Genomic DNA, 18,530 nt, shown 5'->3' with positions numbered 1-18,530 from the left:
CTGAATGACTTCTCCGTGGCAGGACTGAGGTGACACCTGCCCACTGCAGTGCTGTGCCCCTGCCTTGCAGTATGGACAGGAGGTGCTCTCCGTGCATGCACAGTGCTGTGCAGGCCCAACAGGAGTTTCATTTCTAGTGAAGACCAGATGTGGACATAGAGTTTGGGAAGCTTGCAGGATTGCTGTAAATCAAACCCCTCTCTAACCCTGTTTGCGCTTCATGAGTTGGTAACTCTGAACTCTGATTTTTTGCTTTCCAGTTTTCCCCCAGGAAGAGACCTCAGTGCAGAAGCAAAACTTCTTGTGCTCTTAAAAATGTTCTGAGTCCTAGAATGCTGCTGCTTTTGTCTTCCTTCTGCTGTGATTTATAAGCATGCAGCTTAGCAGTATTTCACTTGCAAGAAATTTTGTCTGTCTCTTTCAGTAAAATGCCAGTATGTGTATTTTGAGAATGGTCATTTCACCACATCAAGAAGAGAGTACCGTTTAAGGGAAGTGGCCCCGTATAGATGTCATCCTGGCTTTGTAACTGCAGAAGGACAAGACAAAGGAGAGACACAGTGCCAAGAAAATGGCTGGACTCCACCTCCAAAATGCATCAGTGAGTACCTAAACGTGTCAGAGCTCCCTACCATTGTCACCGTCATAGAAATGGTGTCCTGTGGACTCAGAGTTTTGCCATCCAGATTGGTGGAGTTTTCTTACTGGGCAGAGACTCCAATCTCTCATCCTTCAGAGGTTAATCATTCTCAGACTCTAGGATATACAGAGAGAAAACATAAAGGTATTGAATAAGGTGGGGAAAATCTAGTGTCTTCTTGGTGACCTATCTTTTTGGATCTCTTTAGCATTAAGTAAATGGTAATCACTGGGTGTTTGGTGATTCTTACCTGATAAAAAGTACATTTGCCCAAATTTACTCCCAATGTATGAAGAAATGCCTGTGAACCAAGACATTCAGCCAAGAACTTTCTTTAAATGTGACCAAACTAGGGACAAAAAGGATTCTTTATTTGGAACTACTTTCCTCTCCTGACCAGGGGTGTAATATAGTAAAACACTTTATTTTCCATTGTTGGGATACTGAGGCTCATAATATTGACCAACTTTAGAATTTAATACTCTGTGCATGTTTTCTTTCAAAATATAAGACCAAAACAGCCAACCAAGGCAACTGATTTCCATCCATTTAAAAAATGTATTAAACATTACATATTAACAATGGATCAAACATTCTATATAAACAATATATTAAATTAACAAGGTATTAAACAATATATTAAACATTAATGTTTAGTTAATATCAAATGGCTTAAACAATGTCTCTGTGGTGGAAATCACTTCAATATAGTAAGGGACAGAAGCCTGTAGTCAAATTTTCTGGCATGTTTAGAAACAGGAACGAAATATTTTGGTGACTGAAATCTGTGCCTGTTTAGGGGAATATATTTATAATTTATTTAATCTTCCCTATGCTATCTTTTATGTAATTACTAGATAACTATAATTATATAATCCACTGTCAGCAGATGACTATGCTGATGTTAGAAATAGCTCACTAAAGCATCTGTTTGGTGGAAAAAGTACACTCCTTTGATGTGTATCCCATTAGCACCAGCATCAGATTTCTGTTATCTTTTCAGAAATGTCATGTGGAAGTATTCCAAAAGTTGCCAATGCTCAGTTTGAAGGCAGAACCAAGGAAACTTATGAGCCTGGTGAAACAATTCGCTACGAGTGTGATGCAGGGTTCCTGATTGTTGGTTCCCCTGAAATTCATTGCAAAGAAGGAAATTGGACAGCACCGCCCTTTTGTGAAGGTATAGGTTCTACTTCTAAGTAGTCCTTCTCAATATTGCATGTGAATTAATAGAATTTCAACTCAGGCATGCAGGTGAGTCAGGCCAATAGAGCCAACAGGTGACTTGCTTTGAATGGGCTGCTAAAACACCTATTTTTTCTGACTCTTGAGAAACAAAAAGCAGCATAGATCAGCAAAGCCATCATTTCCTTGTGGGCTGAAGCTAGTAGCTGAAACTTAGCTGTCTGCTGAAATCAAGCAGGCAGGTGGTTATGGAGGAATGCATCTTGGCTGCAAAGGAGGAGAAAACTAGTAGGGTAATGTATCTTATTTTCACATCACTAAAAATGTCAGTTGCTGACAGTTACCTTCAAATAGTAAATAAATCTCCTCACTCTCCAGCCCATTGGTACACAATGCCTTACAGCACCAATCTGCACAACTGGCTGATCTCTGTGACTTCTTTTCTCTTTTTAGTCACTTTAGGCAAAAATAATGTTGTGTGGTGAAGCATTGCAGAATAAAGACCAAATTATCTTCTTTTTCAACCTGTAGAAAATGATCTGCATTACACAAACCATTTTTGCTCATGCATAATTGCAATGTATATGGCACACTCAGGAAAAAGTAATTTTCCCAGGAATCTGTTCAGATGAGTTTACCAGCTGAGTGACCCAGGTGGCTTCACTCAAGAGGGCCAAATGCCACACTGTTCTGCAGGACAAGATGAAGTCCTGCAGACAGCTGCAAGCACTTCAGCTGTGGTCAAATGGGGTGAACTGGTAGTTGTGAGCCCGAGGGCTGGAGAAATGGGAAACTCTTGCTCTGTTTCACCTGCCAGGTATTTGATTTTCTCTCTGTTTTCCTCTGGTTCTCTTAGAATAGTGCCAACATTCTGTGGGGTAGCTGGTCACATTTGTGACCAGACCTCCACTGCAGTTAAACTCTTGTGGTTTTTGTCTCTGATTGGGCAATTTCTTTCAGGAAAAGGTGAGAAATGTGGCCCACCTCCAGCTATTGAAAATGGAGAGGTTCTTTCCTTCCCCAGGCCAGAATATCAACAAGGTACAACTCTGGAATACAAATGCCCAAGCCTGTACGTCTTGAAAGGATCTCAGTATATCACTTGTACTGATGGGCAGTGGTCAAGCCCCCCTGTTTGCCTAGGTACGTGGAAGCATGTGCTGGGTGGCCAAAGGCTGTGTGACTGCTCCTCTCTTCTTTTTCTCAGACTCTGAGGGCAGAACTTGTGCAGCAGCATTTGTGCTGGGGCTGTGATGCTGGCAGGGCAGAACAGCAGCGAGTCCTCCTTTTATCCCCAAAGAGTTTCTCTGAAAGTTAGCTCGTGTAGTCCTTTCTGCTGCCAGGAGCTCTGCAAGGAGAGGACTTTGGCTGAACCCCCCTCTGTGAGGGGATCTCCACCTCTGTGCAAAGCTCCTGAGGGCTCCCAAGCTGGGGATGCTGCTACAGGCAGCAGGCTGTGAACAAGGAGGAGTGATCTGAGTGTGTGGCAGTTCTGGGGACATCCAGGCTTGCATCTGTGACATGGTAATGAGAAAATAAATTTAGGGAAGTACAGAGCAGAAGGGAAGGATCTCAAAAAACATGTGGTCAAGTTCATTGGTGCCTGGTGCCTTCCTCACCTGTGCTTCATTCTTGCCCTGTGTGATTGTCAGAATGGAATGGCTTCTCCACAGCTCTGTGTGGCATCTCAGCCATGGTCTTTTTTCCTTTTAGGCAGGCTGTGAATGTCTTTTCTGTGGCAAGTAACAGAGGATGAGAGCAAATAGCTGGAAGGATTTTTTGATGCAAACAACTTCTGTAGGCTCTAGGGGCAAAACAGTTTCCTGTGGTGTGTCTGTATGAAATGCTGACACTCTTCTCTTCTCTTTTTCAAGTGCCCTGTACAGCATCAGAAGAAGATATGGACACAAACAATATTGAGCTGAAAGGGTCCAGAGAAACCAAGCTGTATGTCTCATCGGGTGATTATATTGAATTTCGTTGTAAAGCAGGATATGTGAAAGAGCAAGAGCCTTCCCACTTCAGAGTCCAGTGTGTGGAGGGGGTGTTGGATTACCCACGATGCAGGCTGGGCAGTAAGTCATCTCCTCTTCAGCCACAGATTAGCTGCTGTGGTGTTGTATTTTTAGTGCTGAAAGGGGAGCAAAAAGCCTTTCCCTTTCCTGGGGAACTGCGTGGGGAGGAACCAGAGTGCAGAACCCTGTTGTAAGCTACAGGCAGGGAGGGGCAGCGCTCCCAAGAAGCCATTGGCCAGCATTCCTGAGCCGGAAAGACTGCTGGGGAAAGGGCACAGTGGTTTCACAGCATCAGTTGTCCGGTGTGAGATCTACAGGCAAATAATGAAAGTCCTTTTTTGCAGGGAACTGTACAGTGAGTACAAACCATATGGAAACCAACAATATTCAACTACAGTCACCCCAATCAAGAACTTCCACCTATCGCTCTGGGGATTTTATTTTCCTTGAATGCAAAAGCGGGTACCGACAAGTTTCAAGAGCTGAGAAATTTAGAGCACAGTGCCTGGATGGAGTGATTACATATCCTACATGTCAATGTAAGTGCACAGTGCTGAGGACACAGGGTGGGAGTTGTAGGAGGCAGTTTTGATGAAATTGCCTGTCCACTGCTCTGAGGAGCCTCTGTGGTGCCTGAGGATTGGTATTCATAACTCTCCCCCTTTTCTGTCTTTACACAGAATCGTGGTTTGGATAAATGGAAATGGCATGAAGGAGGCCTGCTGCAGAAATAAGAGAGCCCTCAGCCAACCCAGTGATTTGAGCTCAGTTTTTCCTGGTGTTTCCCATTTTGCTGTGCTTTGTTTGCAGCTTAGACAATGTTCTGCCTTGGAATTTGTTTTTATGATTGGATGATTGTGTTTGCATATTATCCACATTTTATCCATTTTTGTAAATGTATTTACATTTTGTCCATCCAAATGGCTGTGCTTGCATTGTATCCATTCTATACTGATCTCACTGTTATTTTTATTAACAATTTTGTCCTGAAATAGGCTGGCTTTGGTGGCATACTGAGACAAGAATTAAAGCTTGTGAGTAATTTGATTCTCAGCACTTGTCTATTCCTCCTTTCTTCTCCATGTGCTTGCCTGGAAACTACCCTGGGGTCACAGCTGAGGTGAGTGTCCTGAGTACCTGATCAGGAGGAGCAAGTAAGTGGAGCCCACAGCTCCATCTGCTCTTCACAAACAAGGACAAAGTGCTTGTGGAAAGCAGCAGCAGCCTTGCTGTGGTAACTGTGTACTAATGGAGTTCATGATTCAGAGGGGAGAGAGGAAAGCAAGTAGAGTACAAATCAGGCCCCCTAGGAGAGCATGAGTTTGACTGTTTTAGGAGACTAGTAAGGTGGGATTGCTTGGGAGTCATAGAGAAATCCAGAGAAGCTTACAGTCTTGAAGGACAGAATCTTACAAGCACAAGAATATTCCAGTTTGGTCTTCAGGAAGAAAAACACATCTACCAGGACTGGCTTGATGAATCCGGGACTCGACATAGATCTCTGAAGCAGAAAAGAAATCGATGTACAGGAGCTTGAGGTAAAAACAGACTGTAAGCTGAGCTGTCCATGGCATTGACTTGGCATGTATGGATAATGTTAGGAAAGCTGCAGCTGACCTAGTGACACCCACAGGGACATCAACGGTCAGAAGAAGATATTCTACTGCTACACTAACATTAAAACAATAAATACAAAAAAGGTGGTGTGTTACTAAAAGGGGTGATTTAGTGACAGCAGGCTCACATGAAGCTCAAGTACTCGAAGCATTCTCAAACTTCAGTAACAAGATGCTGTCTTCATGTCTGCAGTCTGCCTCATCCTGCCCTCTGCTAACAGATGCACATTTAGCCTATTCAGAGGAAGTGGCAGGCGGGGGTAAAGGAATTCTGCTTCCAAAAGACGTTCCAGCAACTGACTTTTAATCCCTCTCTCTCTCTTTTCCCCAGTTTGCTCTTTAAAGAGAAGGGTATTTTTACATTTAGTAAATATTCTTATGCTTCATCCAGAGCTTCTCAAAAGAAAGGAGTCTGGGTATCAAGCCCACCAACTTCATTACATGAAATATTTTAAAGCCAATATAAGTTGTTGAAACTTCCCTGGGACACAAGCTTACCTCGGTTAAAACAGGCCAGTCTGAAGCAGCACATCCAACACTCAAAACTTGAACTGTTACAGGAATTGCCCTGATCTATGAATTTATACCAAGACCAAAGTCAGATTCCTCAGTTATGTACCACAGAAATGAGAACTTAACTGGAAAACAGAAATTACAATCTATACAGGGTTTTGATTAAATAAGCAGAATTTATCTATTTCTCAAATGCTTTAATTTCTTTTTTTGTTTTATTTATTCATGTAACACTTGGAAAAACCTTGGAAACCCATACAGAACACTATGCATGCACTGATTTCACAGACAGATGGAGTTTAGACAAAAAATACAGAAGAAACCCTTATAGTGGCTTTTTTATTAAAACCAACTAAAATGGATGCAAGGCAAACATTGTCCACATTCCTGAATTTTCTTCATATCTTCAGTCACACATGTTCACAGGCAGAGCCTTAAGGATACCCATATTTAAGTGTCATAGGAAATCATACAAAGTAGTTGGATTGGATATTTTAATATTCTTAATTATCATTCTTAATATTTTAACAACTCAGTAAAATATTATTATGTTTTAAATGGTTTTATAGATCCCTTAAAGAATTTTTTTTAATACTTTCTGGTTTATCTTGTTCCTCAAGCCTTGTCCTTTAGAGGCTCCTTACCTGTGAAAGGAGACATGGGGTGCTGTTAAGATGTACAAAGTAACAAGCCTCTCCTTTCTCACTGTCAAAGTACAGCTAAACATACATTTGAAGGGCATGAAATTAAATCTCCATTTAGGCATACTCTGTAGTCACAAAATTGCTCATGCTATCAGTATCCTCACAAAGGGCACTACTTTGCTCAGTGTCTTCTTGTCATGGCTCAAGTCCTGCAGATTGTGATACATCCCCAAGTTGAACACTGTAGGGCCTTGTAAAACTCCTTCATCCCAAATTTTCCACGTGTATGCCAATCTTGCATCCTTCTGCTGCACTGCTAATCCTCACAAAGCACTTGCACTTCCCCCCCCTTCAGCTCAGACCCAGCAATGCCACTGAACACTCATTTCTCAAAGCTGACTGTAGTGTTCTTGAAAATATAGGCCATCTTAATTCAGCTGGGAACAGTAGAAAAAGAACATGTACATACCTTTCCTATAGGCTTTCCTGGAGTCCAGACTTATTTCCCTCTTTCAACACACCTCGGATACGTCAGCTGTCCTCTCTTACACTGTACTTGAAATAAAGTTGTACCAGATTCTGCTCCAAAATGGTTCTGTTTACAGTAAAATCCAACATAATCCCCATGATAAAAGTAAACCTGATTTGCATAGAAGCCTTGCAGCAGCACATTATTTTTCTCCATTTCATTTTTTGACAAAGTACATGGCTCTAAAGGAAGAGAGATGAAGACAGACTTTTTAGTATGGGCTGTAGCAATAAGACAGAAGGTAATGGTTTTAAACTAAATCCAGCCTAGACATAAGGAAGACATTTTTACAATGAATGTTGTAAAACACTGGATCAGCTTTTCCAGAGAGGTCGTTCCCCATCCGTGGAAACATTCAGTGTCAGGCTGGACAGGACTCTGAGCAACCTGATCCAGCTGAAGATATCCCTGCTTATTGCAGGGGGGATGGACTTTAGGGGATGGCCTTTACAGGTCACTTCCCACTTCTGAGTCTATGAATTATATAGAGAAATAGGAGCTGATTTATCTTATCGCACCTACCTATACAAACTGGTGGCAAAGTCCACTGCCCTTTAGAACAGTAGATTCTCTCAGATCCTTCCAAAAAATGATAGTCAGAGCAACTATACTGAACTGAGGAACCACTGTCATACTGGGTCAGTGGTGGGAGAGTAAGAGCTCCATTTGCAATAGATGGTGGAGAGTCACATTTCTCTGTAGGAGCTGGAATAACGTGAAAAACAATTGAGAAACATTCAGCATAAGAAACTAACCAAGCAGCAGCTTTACCAGAAATTGGGGGCACACAAAGGATTTCTTTTTATAGTTGTCTTTCTACAGAGCTTTCAGTCCTCTGGGCTTGAAGAAGAGGTTCTCCCCCCTTTCCACAGCCTTGCCCATCACAGGAATGTGTATAATTTTCCCATGCTTGGATGTATTAAACAACAGAGTTGTCTTGTGCAAGATATCTGTTCATATCTGTGTTGTTGAAGCCTAAACATGTATTATTTACAACAGACTGTAGGCCTGCACTGCCAAAGCAAATTGTTTCTAAACAGAGCTAAGACTGATTCATTAAAAGGGAAGGCAATAAAAAATTATTGTTTTACCTTGCATAACACATTTTGGATATTTCAGTCTGCCATGGTCACACTGTGTCCTCCCAGGAGACAGAATGGTAGTGTGGAGAAAATTATATCCCTGTTTACATTCAAACTCTATGAGATCTCCATGTAGGAAAATTAACTCTTCCTGTCTCCATTTCAACTCTATGTTGTTGCTGTCCATATCAGTTACATTAAGAGTGCATGGTTCTAGGAAATAAAAAACAACCTTTAGTGATTTCTTAGCTCCGTTTTGGAGGAGCAAAGAAAGAAATCCAGATAATTGGTTCTAAAATGTTTCACAATCTTGCAAGAAAAAGAAAAGAACTATTGATGCATAAAAAATACAAATCTAAAGAAATGGGTTGATGTAGCAAAAAAAAACCCATGCAAAAGGAAGTCTAAACTGGGAACAGTAAATCACAGAAAACACATGCTTATGACAAAATTTGGATTTTACATACATTTGTAAAGATATGGCAGCATAGGTTTACCATTGAAAAAGAAAAGATCTTTACTGTAATTGGAAAGGACTTTTTATATGAAAATAGCCGTCCATCAAAATTAACCTCTCAGATTTGGCTGACAGGTTTGGTAAGCCCTTTCAGGATAGTAGTACCTGATACACAGTAAGTTTACACTGCTACCCTAAAGAAGTGATTTGACAATTCCCTTTTCTTTGCTTTTTAATTTGTCTTGTCTCCATGAAAAGAATTTAGAGATCTTCCAAAAATATTTTGAAAATTTTGTGTTCTTCTTTGGGCTTTTTCAGGTTATTCAAGGTCAATATTGCTTTGGGTACTTTCTGACAGGTTTCTTAAAACTTAGTGCCAGGATCACATCAGGATGACATCAGCTTCCCCTTAGATGGTTAACCTCGTTCACTTCTGAAACCACTTCAATAAAGCCTGACAGAGGGTCACTTACAAATTTCTACAAGTTCCATGAGAATCACTGGCTGATGGAGGCCCTTACTAATGCTTTGCTGAGGAAAAGGCAAGGAGAATTCAGGTATTAGGCGGTCTGGTGACTGCACCGTAAAAATAAACTGGAATGGATATTTTCCTGAACCTAACTACAGCATGTGCTCTTTCTGGGCTGATTAGGTGAGGGTTGAAAAGAAATCTCAGAAAACATGGAAAGGATGATGTGGCTATTTGGATGCTTAGGAGAAAAATAAGGCTCACAGGATTTCGTTATTTCACAGGATTTGTTAAATTTGAGTCTTCAGATTAAAAATGCTGACCTGGGCCTTTCAATCAAGACAAGGTAAATTTTATTCATTTAGAAATAAGTAATTAAAACTGAACTGGTTGTTTATTTTCATTTTCCCAGTAGATTGCAAATGTAAAAGGGAGACAATTTAACAAAGCATGTTAGTAAAATAGAATTATTTCACTACAGGAGGGAAGGAAAGATAAACAAACAGCTCTAGTATATCACCAGAAGCAGTATTCCTGCTAGCATTGGTAGATTTCTAGTGGGAGTTCTAGACATTGTTTTGAACAGCATTGAAAGACAGAAAGAAATTAACTGAATGAAGAATATGGAAGAAAGAAATTGGAAAATCCTCCTAGGTAACAGAGATAGTTGTGTTCTAGAAAAGCTCACTCAGGAAAACAGGGGAATCTATTTTAGTGGGGGTTTTAAGAACAGGCCAGAGGACACCTTGCATGAGACACCTTGGTATATTTGGTTTGGTTCATCCCTCTATTTCTGGAATCTTTATTAACCCAAATAAAAGAAAAAAGGCGGTAATGAAAAGATTATTTAGAGGTTCTTTCCAGTTTTCCATTTCTAAATTACGTGTGACAAAATTTGCTTTTTCTTACAAGACTTACCTAAGCAATTTGGTTGTTCTGTCCAGTTTCCTTGATTGCAGTAAACAGTTCTAGGTCCATCCAAAAAGTGGTAATACTGACAACCATATTCTACTGAGGAACCATTTTTGTAACTTGCCAATAATGGACCAAGAACAGCACCATTTTTAATCACAGGTGGAGAGGTACAGTCTTGCTGCATTTCTGAGATGAGGTAGGGAGATAAGCAATTAGATCTTGGTTAGATTAGAACAGTGTTAACACTGGTAAAAGTATTAGACCAATACTAGAGTGAGCCAAAAAACTGCATACAAGTAAAATGTAAAGCAATAAAATTTCTTTTCCAAATTTCATTTTCAGAAAGTCTGAACTTGCATTACTGAATTACAGACATGCATTTTATTTCCCTCTGCACGCTTCATTTATGTCTGCTTTTGACTCTGCCTGATTTACATTCAATACGGATTAGTTCTTTTTCTGTGATGAGACCATCTATTTGTAACTTGAAATGTTTCACCCATGTGTGGTTCAAAATGAATAAAAGAAACCCCACCGGAACTGTTAATCAAAGGAACACCAAATTTGCATGTTCAAATAATATTAATGGGTAAAAAAATTATTGAAAGCAAATGCTAATGTATGAAATAAAATTACAAATACAGAACAGGCTTATTGTAGTTTATAATCATTACAAACAAGCAACAATTTAATTAGTTGAGACTGCTACACTGACAGCTGTAGCACATGCAAGCATTTTCAAGACCGAAGAATTGTCTTATATCAAAAGAGTAGTGACAGTAGTCATAAAATGCCTATAATAGCATTGGAGAGTCCTTTTTGAATAGAAAAGCAATGTTCACCTACTCATTTCTCCATTTCCATATGTTTTGTTTGCCCTTATTGCTGCATCTGACTTCAGTGACGGTGGGGCCTCAGACTCCTGTTTATCCATAGCTCCTGTAACCAGAGCAGAAGCACAGAACCAGTTTTCTCAGAAACAACTCATTTTCAAGTACAAAAACAGAGAGACACTGATGCCTTGTAAAATGTAATAAGCCAAATCTTCCAGGGAGGTTGTCACAGATGTCAGATGAATTCACCTAGCTCATCCTTTCTCTGTAACCTGGGAACCACAGACTAACTGCAAAATATGCAGCACTTTACCTCTCAAGCCTTTTAACAGAGGAAAACAAACAGTTTTGCAGATATGGAAACTGGGGCTCTCCAGAAAATTAAAGCACTGTTTGAAGAATCATTTCTATTCAGTTGTCATTCTTTCACAAAAGTACTAACCAATACAAATAGGGGGTGGTGTCCATTTTCCTTCTTCACACCGGATTTCCTCAGATCCTCTTATTTCAAAGGTCCTTTGGCACTGTATACGAACTTTGTCTCCATTATGATATGTTCTTCTAACTGTGGTGATATGGCCATGAGGAGGAAGTGGGGGTGGAGGACATTTATTTTTTACATCTGAAAATAAAAAATGCATATTCTTTTCTCACCAAAACCATGTACACAATCAAGTTTACTAAACACCATACAAGCCGATCACTCAAATGGCATTTTTGGCTGATCCAGAGTAATTTCTTACTCCCATTTTCTTAATAAAATGGGAGACCAGACCAAAAAAGTAATTTTATGCTCAACAAATATAAAATAGAGGTACTATGCTATTGTACTGCTATAAAGAAATTTGTAATTTCTCTGCATAGACTTAATAAAAACGTTCTTTAAAGGACTTCAGGAAATAGAGATTTCCTTTACTCTCCATTCATATAATATTTAAAGCAGGTTATGTATTAATTCTAATGCTACAGGAGCAGCAATAATCATAGCCCATTTCCTATCCCCAAATTAAGTTTTCAATTACTGTATCCTCACAACTAGATTTAGGCCTTGTTTTCTTCCTCCTGAGCATCCCTACCTTCTCTGCACTCGCTCAGGAAAAGTTCCTGCTGTGTCATCAGAATAAATACAGGGCTGGGGTCTAAGCTACTCTAAATGTTGATTTCTACTGCTTTCTGCTTTATATCTCATCTGGTTCACTAGATCTTTCATTCTTTTGAAAGTTTCTTTTCTGAGACTCCATTATCTCCCAATGACTGGAGAACTGATAGCAATTGCTAAAGGTGTGTTTCTGTCTTCAGAACAAATGATCTTTTAGTCAATTCTGTTGAAAACACGTAAAGTTTGGTGAGGCTGTACAACTCTGAAAAGTACCACAACCTAAGGAGGAACTCGTTATAAATTTTATTTTTAATTCCTCTTTAGAGGCATGTTCCCATCCCACAGGGCAGGATTAAGCATGCTTGGTTAAACCTTCATGTAATTTGAACACAGTTAAGTGAGCTTCAGGGCTAATAAATTCCCTGTAATTGTTGGTTCCTGCTTCTCCAGGATATAACATAGAGAAACAACAGTGAGAGGCAGTATCTGCTGGGTTGCTAGAGCCCACTGAAAAGTAATTCCAGTTATCACTGCTTCCCTTCCTACTACCCTGGCTCCCTGCCCTTTGGCCAAAACTTGGTTTATATTTAGGCTAGGAACTGGTACAAAACCCGTATTTTTATTTTGGATTCATAAAGCATCTCATGTAAGAAGGTGTTAGTTTTTCATAGTAAAACTATAAAAATAAGGTACCTTCACATACAGGAGGGTCTGGATGCCACCCAAAATAATAACATTGAATTAAGTCAAATTCAGTGACAGAATAATGTTTGTCACAGAAGAAGTGAACTACATCTCCCTCTTCATAGATTTTCTTCACAGGATAGAAACCTCCATGAGCTACTGCACTCAAAGAGGAGCAAGTTATTCCTAGGAAGAAAACACAGCAGTGAAAACCAGCTGAGGAAGGCTTTCCACCTCCAACGGCTGCTAAAACAAGTCTCTGTTGTTAACTTGTAGAATAAATCACATTCCAAACCAAATTATTTTGCAGGCCATGACCTACTGGTGCAGTTTGGAGTAAGGGCCCACCCATATGTCAGACACACTGCTGCCTCTGTAGCGCTCCCTCCCGCCGTACGATATCCCTCGTCGCACCGGTACAGCAGCGTTTCGTTCACTCGAAGCTCCTTCTGGGCTGTGAAGTAGCGGCCGTGACGTAAATTGGGTACTTGACATGACTCTTAAATAAATAAAGCATATGCATAAAATTACTTGCTCAAATCGTTTCAAATAATTAATCTAAAATTTTTCTGAGATACGCTTTAAAAGGAGTCATATCCCACGCGAAATCTTGGCAAACAATAACTACAAATGCAGTTGTTTACACGAGTTTTCCAGTCATCATTTGGAAAGAAAGTTTGTAGGGCAATGGATTTATTTGAAACAATGTGATTTCATCTATACCGATTCCATCCACACATAATTGTATCTAAACAAATTCACAAAACTAGCAGCATGTGAAATCTGACAGCTTCTTTCCAAGAGGTACAGCTGAGAACTTGCTTTAGTACTCCAATGACAACCTGATACAGGCACTTTGACCCTGCAGCTACAGCAAGGACAGCGGAATTATATACATCTACAACTGATTATATAGGAGAAAAAATGCAGAATCCTACCCAATTTTTCAGTACAGCTTGGCTGGAAGGACCATCCTTCTGGCTGACACTGTACTGTATCTTCAGTACCACCACTTGGAGTGTGATAGCCTGGATTACATTTGTATTGTAATTTCTCATGGATTTTGAAGTACATTTCTGTGCCATAAAAAAAGCCATTTTCCAAAAGAGGCTTGCTGCATTTTCCTGAATGAAAGACAACAGCTTGGTTAGAAAGAAAGAATGGAACATCTTTCTTCTCTGGTAATGAAAAGGAGGGCTTTCCAGCTATACTGAGCTGATCTTGTTCTCTTGATCTATTGAAGAAACTCTGCTTTAATCATCAAACAACACATCAAACCAATAGTAATAACATGGAATACAATCAAGGAATCTAGAGGTAGGAAAGCCTCGAAAGGATATACATCTAAGGGACAACTATTTATTAGTTTTCCAAAACTAAGGAAACTGGGCATCTTTCTTGATGTTCTTATAGAACATAAATGGTTAAAAGCCCTTAAAATATATATTATTGTAAAAATATTCCATATATAAACTTATGTAGTTTGTATACACAAAGGTTTGATTTCACCTTGTCCTAGCTTTTACAAATTATCCCTTCTGCTATGTGGCTTCTGTTCCTGTATTTTCCAGGAAAACCAGCAAGAAAATTTTCCTGCCAGAAGCACGAGGAGGTGAATAAAGCTAACTCACTGTAGCATCGTGGCACTGGAGACCATCCTTTTGCTGTACAGGTTATTCTTCCATCTTGAGTCCCGGTTTCAGTTGTGTAACCCACCATACAGGAATAGGAAAGCTTTTTGTCTTTATGCATAGGGAAATAATAACTTTTGAAACTGTAATAGTACTGGGCAATCTTCCCATTTTCTATGTGTGGCAAATCACAAGGTTTACCTGCAAAATGATAAATATATTTCTCACTAAATATTGCAGCCCAGATATTAAATAAGTTAATGCAAAAATGTTCATATCAGTTTGACTGATTCGGGCTTTCAAACAAGGGGAATGAAATTCTGAATACTTACAAGAATGAGGAGCCTTTTAAGACTTGATGAAATTAAGATATATTACAGTTTTATCAGCTTTTGTTCTTTAGGTTCACAGGAATATCAGCTGTAGATTGAAACTTCCTAATGTGAACTGGGCAAAACTGATGCAGGACACATTTATTTTATTCTTTATTTCATCCAGAAGCATGAGTATCCTTTGCTGCACAAACATACCAATGCCTACTGTAAAATCCAGTGAGACCAGCGTCGAGATTAGCTGTGCCCTGGCTCCTCAATTCTGCAAACATTATCAGAAAAGTAGGACAAAGTGCCAGGAGACAATACAGGAGTTAAACATGCTTAAGAAAGGGAATTTAAGAACAGTCAAGAGAAAAGAAAGAAGTGGAGAGTAAGCAAAGAACAAGCAGAATGGCAATAAAAAAAACCCCCAAACTGGTAACAGAAGAAAACCTTTAAAAAGAATAGTGCTGAATATGACATTAAGATACTTAAGAAAACCAAAATAATGAAACCAAAGCAACCAAACAACAACAAAAACTAAACCAAACAAATAAAACCTCCCACCAACCAGAAAACAAACTAACAAACAAAAAAGAACAAAGCTAAACTTACAGATTTCTCAAAATTTTTTCCTCTGGGTCTCAAAAATTCTCTCCAAGGCAATATAATCTAAAGAATTCAGTTTTAAAAACGGATTTGCCACCTATGAATCTCATCGTAATTGAGTAGAATTTTCCCACAAGTTCCCACTGCTACATTCACCTGACACAGAACCAAAAATAAAAAACTATTGCTCCCTCACTCAATGCCACTTGAATTTACTACATTTGTTAGAATTTTCTGCAAATTTAGTGGTTTTAATAAATAGAAAGTGCCCAGATAATTTTTTTAATAGTTACTTTCCTCACACAGCCACAGCATCACATCTAAATTAAAAAAAAAAAAAAAAAAAGAAAAAAAAACCCTAACCTGAGGGTAATTAAGATCTGCACATAATTAAAACAGACATGGTTGCTACCTACATACCTTTTGACTTTCTAAAGGGCATCAGTTTAATTTCAACTGCTTTGCGTAAGCACAAAAATCTGGTGAAGAGAGGTAATTGCAACAAATATGTTGCAGTTCAAGTGGCACGTAAACTATATAAACCCAGGAATCTTCATCAATGCTGTAAAAAGGCATAGGAAATGTAGAACCACCCCACATTAACTTCTGCATGTTCCCTTTAACTTCCATTGGTTTGCTTTGTGGCAAAGGGAGAACACTTCAATCACCCAGACACTTTGATATACAAAATGTTTTAATAGTACAGAATTCAATTTTTGTAAGTGCCTCAGAACAGCTCAAAGACATTTCAAAAGAAACCTCTTCTGAACTAAAGTCTGAACCTTTCAATATTACAGCTTTGAAGCTTAGGTAGGAATCAGCAACAGCTGAATTGCGATCATCAGCCATGTCACAACACTGCTTTAAAAAGCAGTGTTTACTCAGTAAAGAGATGAAGGATACTGCACTTAAGTTACCTAGAATGCATATTCTAGATTCAATGTATTTTAATAACAATAGAATTCAGTGTATTTACCTTCTGCAAAGAGTTTGCCTGAACATATCGTGACTAGGATGAAAAAACAGCTTTTAAATCTCATCTTCTTCACTGTCTCTATCAACAGTTTCTACTACCTGTGAAAACTCCCTAAGTATTACTTTTGTAAATAATTAACTGACTTTTCAAAGGTATTCAGCAAATACCTTAGTGTCTATGGTATTTTGCAACAAGTTAATTCGTTGAAAAAAACAGTTTTCATTTCTTTTAGTTCTCCAAACACAATAACGCTAGACTTGCAGGATTTTACTTTCATTTGACATAGTTTACCATCAGTAAAGAGAGCAGAATTTATCATTTTACAGTGAAATCAGGCAACAAGCTTATGGAACAATTTAAACTTATTGAACACTGTTCCCCTCACAAACTCCTGAGTTCCAAGTTTAAAGGGCATTCTGTTATCAGATTATTTACCTTGGTTGAAATAAGAGGAACTAGACAATTCCGCCATCCTCCAGCCTACCCCCCTGATAAACCAGACAATTGTATTCTATAGATATTATTAATTCTGGAGTCTCTTACATTAAGAACATAGCCACTATCATTATCTGTCTGTTGAGTTTTGTTGTACACAGCTAGCCTTTTTCAAGTATTTTTTAAAACAAAATAAAAAAAAAATAACTTCATTTACAACGCATTATCACGTGACTGATTAATGGCATTATTGGAGATACGATGCTTAAATTTGGGAGTGAGAGTGTATAATTTTACAGTTTGCATTTTCTTAGCCTTTCTCTAAGAAAACACAATTCCAAGGCAGAAGTGAACAGAATTAAAAAGGATGCTGTGATGAACACCATCTCTTCAGCCAGACGAGATGCATGCCTGTATGTATTGTGCACTTGATAGGAAGAACAAACTCACAAATCACCTCCCTTAAAATATCAGGTCAGAATTTCTAAATTTACCCTTAAAACATCCTATTGTTCCATCACAATCTTGCAATGTTTAAAAAAAAGAGGAATTATAATTTTTTTCCTGCTGTCATACATGATCCCTCAAGACCTTACAAAAAAATAGACTCAAACTCACCCAAAACAGCCAGTTTTGAAATTCTGTGCCTGTGCCTCCCTTCTTACGCATGTCTCTAGATCAGACAAGACATTACTATCCCACACAAAAATTTGTTTTTAATAGAATTCTACAATACTTATTCAGAGTGAAGAATCCCATGCTATTTGTAATATCCACAGTTGTGTAACAATGTATTACTGCATTAATGAATCTTCCAGTAAAATCCAGTAAATGATTTTATTGCAAAATGGCTTTTGGTAGTACAAAACAGGGTTTCAAAACTGTATACAATACAAAGAGTTACCAAAATACTAACCACAATTTGAAAATACATTTCCAAGGACAGCTTGACACTTATTTGCTTTCTTTTAAAATCATTTAGCCAACTACTAACACATACATACTGTACAAATATATTTTCCTATACATCATTTACATTTCAGTAGCAGGCAATACCAAGTGTGTCCATCACCATCAGAATTGCTTGCAGAGGATCCACGATTTCTCGCATGTTATCTTTCCTCAAGACCCAATCCGGTTTAATTCTGTGAAAACATTAGCGGCTTGTCAATAAAATATTACATTGCCACAGCAGAAACAGAAGACTAAATTTTTTAAGCACTTACTTTGAAACTGTTTTTATTCTTAAAGGAGTTACTGGAACATAACAACTTCCACCTAAGACAGTGTTTGTTTTCTGCTTCACGAGTGTTCTCTCTGCATCCATTCTGTGTTTCCGAGCTGTAAGTTTATACAGGCTTTGAATGCAAGGAACAGTTCTTGGCATGCCTCGGATTTCCTGAGAAGAGGTGAAAACAGCACACAGTTACCACCACAAGTTCAAAAGCAGCTTCACAAATCAAGAAAATATGAGTGTTTTCACCATCTTGGAAAAGCTTTTTTTTTTCTTAAACCAGAGTTTAGTTATAATAGCCCTAATAGGTATGGCAGAGAGAGAAAGAAAAAAAATTACAAATACCACCAAAAATATGTAGGAAAAGTATGTTAAATCAAACCATTAAACCCAAAGCATTTAAGTCTTACCAAAGCTCTTTTTGAGTCCTTCGAAAGGATGGCCAACAAACAACAGGTCTTTGTGAAAATGCTTCCTCCTTTCTCTGAAACTTTGTCCCCAGCTTTCCCTCTGTACATTTGCAGGAGGTCTAGTAAAGTATCTATAGAATTTTCTGCATCATAAACTGCTTGAGTAGTTCTTTCATACTGTTATATAAGAAAGAGACAAGAAAACTTATATAGACAGACCTCTAAAACATCTTTTTAGAA

The 18,530-nt window shown here is 38.7% G+C and overlaps 3 protein-coding genes across 7 annotated transcripts in view; 1 reads left to right on the top strand and 2 right to left on the bottom strand.

Annotated features, from left to right (window-relative positions):
* CFH (complement factor H) overlaps positions 1–4,893 on the top strand; it is a 76,118-nt gene extending 71,225 nt beyond the window's left edge. The window contains exons 43-48 of the mRNA XM_051797709.1: positions 425–601; positions 1,644–1,820; positions 2,786–2,968; positions 3,700–3,900; positions 4,185–4,379; positions 4,521–4,893. Coding sequence (XP_051653669.1) covers positions 425–601; positions 1,644–1,820; positions 2,786–2,968; positions 3,700–3,900; positions 4,185–4,379; positions 4,521–4,522 — 935 coding nt within the window. The 3' untranslated portion in view covers positions 4,523–4,893. The remainder of the gene's footprint in view (positions 1–424; positions 602–1,643; positions 1,821–2,785; positions 2,969–3,699; positions 3,901–4,184; positions 4,380–4,520) is intronic.
* Positions 1–16,549, bottom strand: part of LOC127478572 (coagulation factor XIII B chain-like) — a 45,906-nt gene extending 29,357 nt beyond the window's left edge. For 2 of the 5 annotated variants that reach the window (XR_007907276.1, XR_007907275.1), the window contains exons 1-12: positions 16,212–16,549; positions 14,313–14,513; positions 13,620–13,805; positions 13,004–13,180; positions 12,691–12,867; positions 11,341–11,520; positions 10,912–11,004; positions 10,069–10,251; positions 8,234–8,437; positions 7,665–7,847; positions 7,083–7,324; positions 5,955–6,094 (exon numbers count right to left, since the gene is read on the bottom strand). Coding sequence is in view for 2 of the 5 variants with exons in the window: in XM_051804455.1 (XP_051660415.1) it covers positions 7,113–7,324; positions 7,665–7,847; positions 8,234–8,437; positions 10,069–10,251; positions 10,912–11,004; positions 11,341–11,520; positions 12,691–12,867; positions 13,004–13,180; positions 13,620–13,805; positions 14,313–14,513; positions 16,212–16,275 (1,860 nt within the window). In the remaining 3 variants the exon portion in view is untranslated. Of the gene's footprint in view, positions 1–609; positions 757–5,954; positions 6,095–6,165; positions 6,614–7,082; positions 7,325–7,664; positions 7,848–8,233; positions 8,438–10,068; positions 10,252–10,911; positions 11,005–11,340; positions 11,521–12,690; positions 12,868–13,003; positions 13,181–13,619; positions 13,806–14,312; positions 14,514–14,644; positions 14,829–16,211 lie in introns of those variants that run through there. The other 3 variants (XR_007907277.1, XM_051804473.1, XM_051804455.1) reach the window with 3 other exon arrangements.
* Positions 16,550–16,593: 44 nt separating this feature from the next.
* ASPM (assembly factor for spindle microtubules) overlaps positions 16,594–18,530 on the bottom strand; it is a 28,518-nt gene continuing 26,581 nt past the window's right edge. The window contains exons 27-29 of the mRNA XM_051804250.1: positions 18,291–18,467; positions 17,873–18,045; positions 16,594–17,791 (exon numbers count right to left, since the gene is read on the bottom strand). Coding sequence (XP_051660210.1) covers positions 17,686–17,791; positions 17,873–18,045; positions 18,291–18,467 — 456 coding nt within the window. The 3' untranslated portion in view covers positions 16,594–17,685. The remainder of the gene's footprint in view (positions 17,792–17,872; positions 18,046–18,290; positions 18,468–18,530) is intronic.

This window comes from Manacus candei, unplaced genomic scaffold (assembly GCF_025592945.1).
Source record: "Manacus candei isolate 608988 ecotype Guabito, Panama unplaced genomic scaffold, ASM2559294v1 h1tg000005l, whole genome shotgun sequence".
Classification (NCBI taxonomy): domain Eukaryota; kingdom Metazoa; phylum Chordata; class Aves; order Passeriformes; family Pipridae; genus Manacus; species Manacus candei.
The sequence above is the reverse complement of the archived record's forward strand: the minus strand, read 5'-3'. Positions and strand labels throughout refer to the sequence as shown.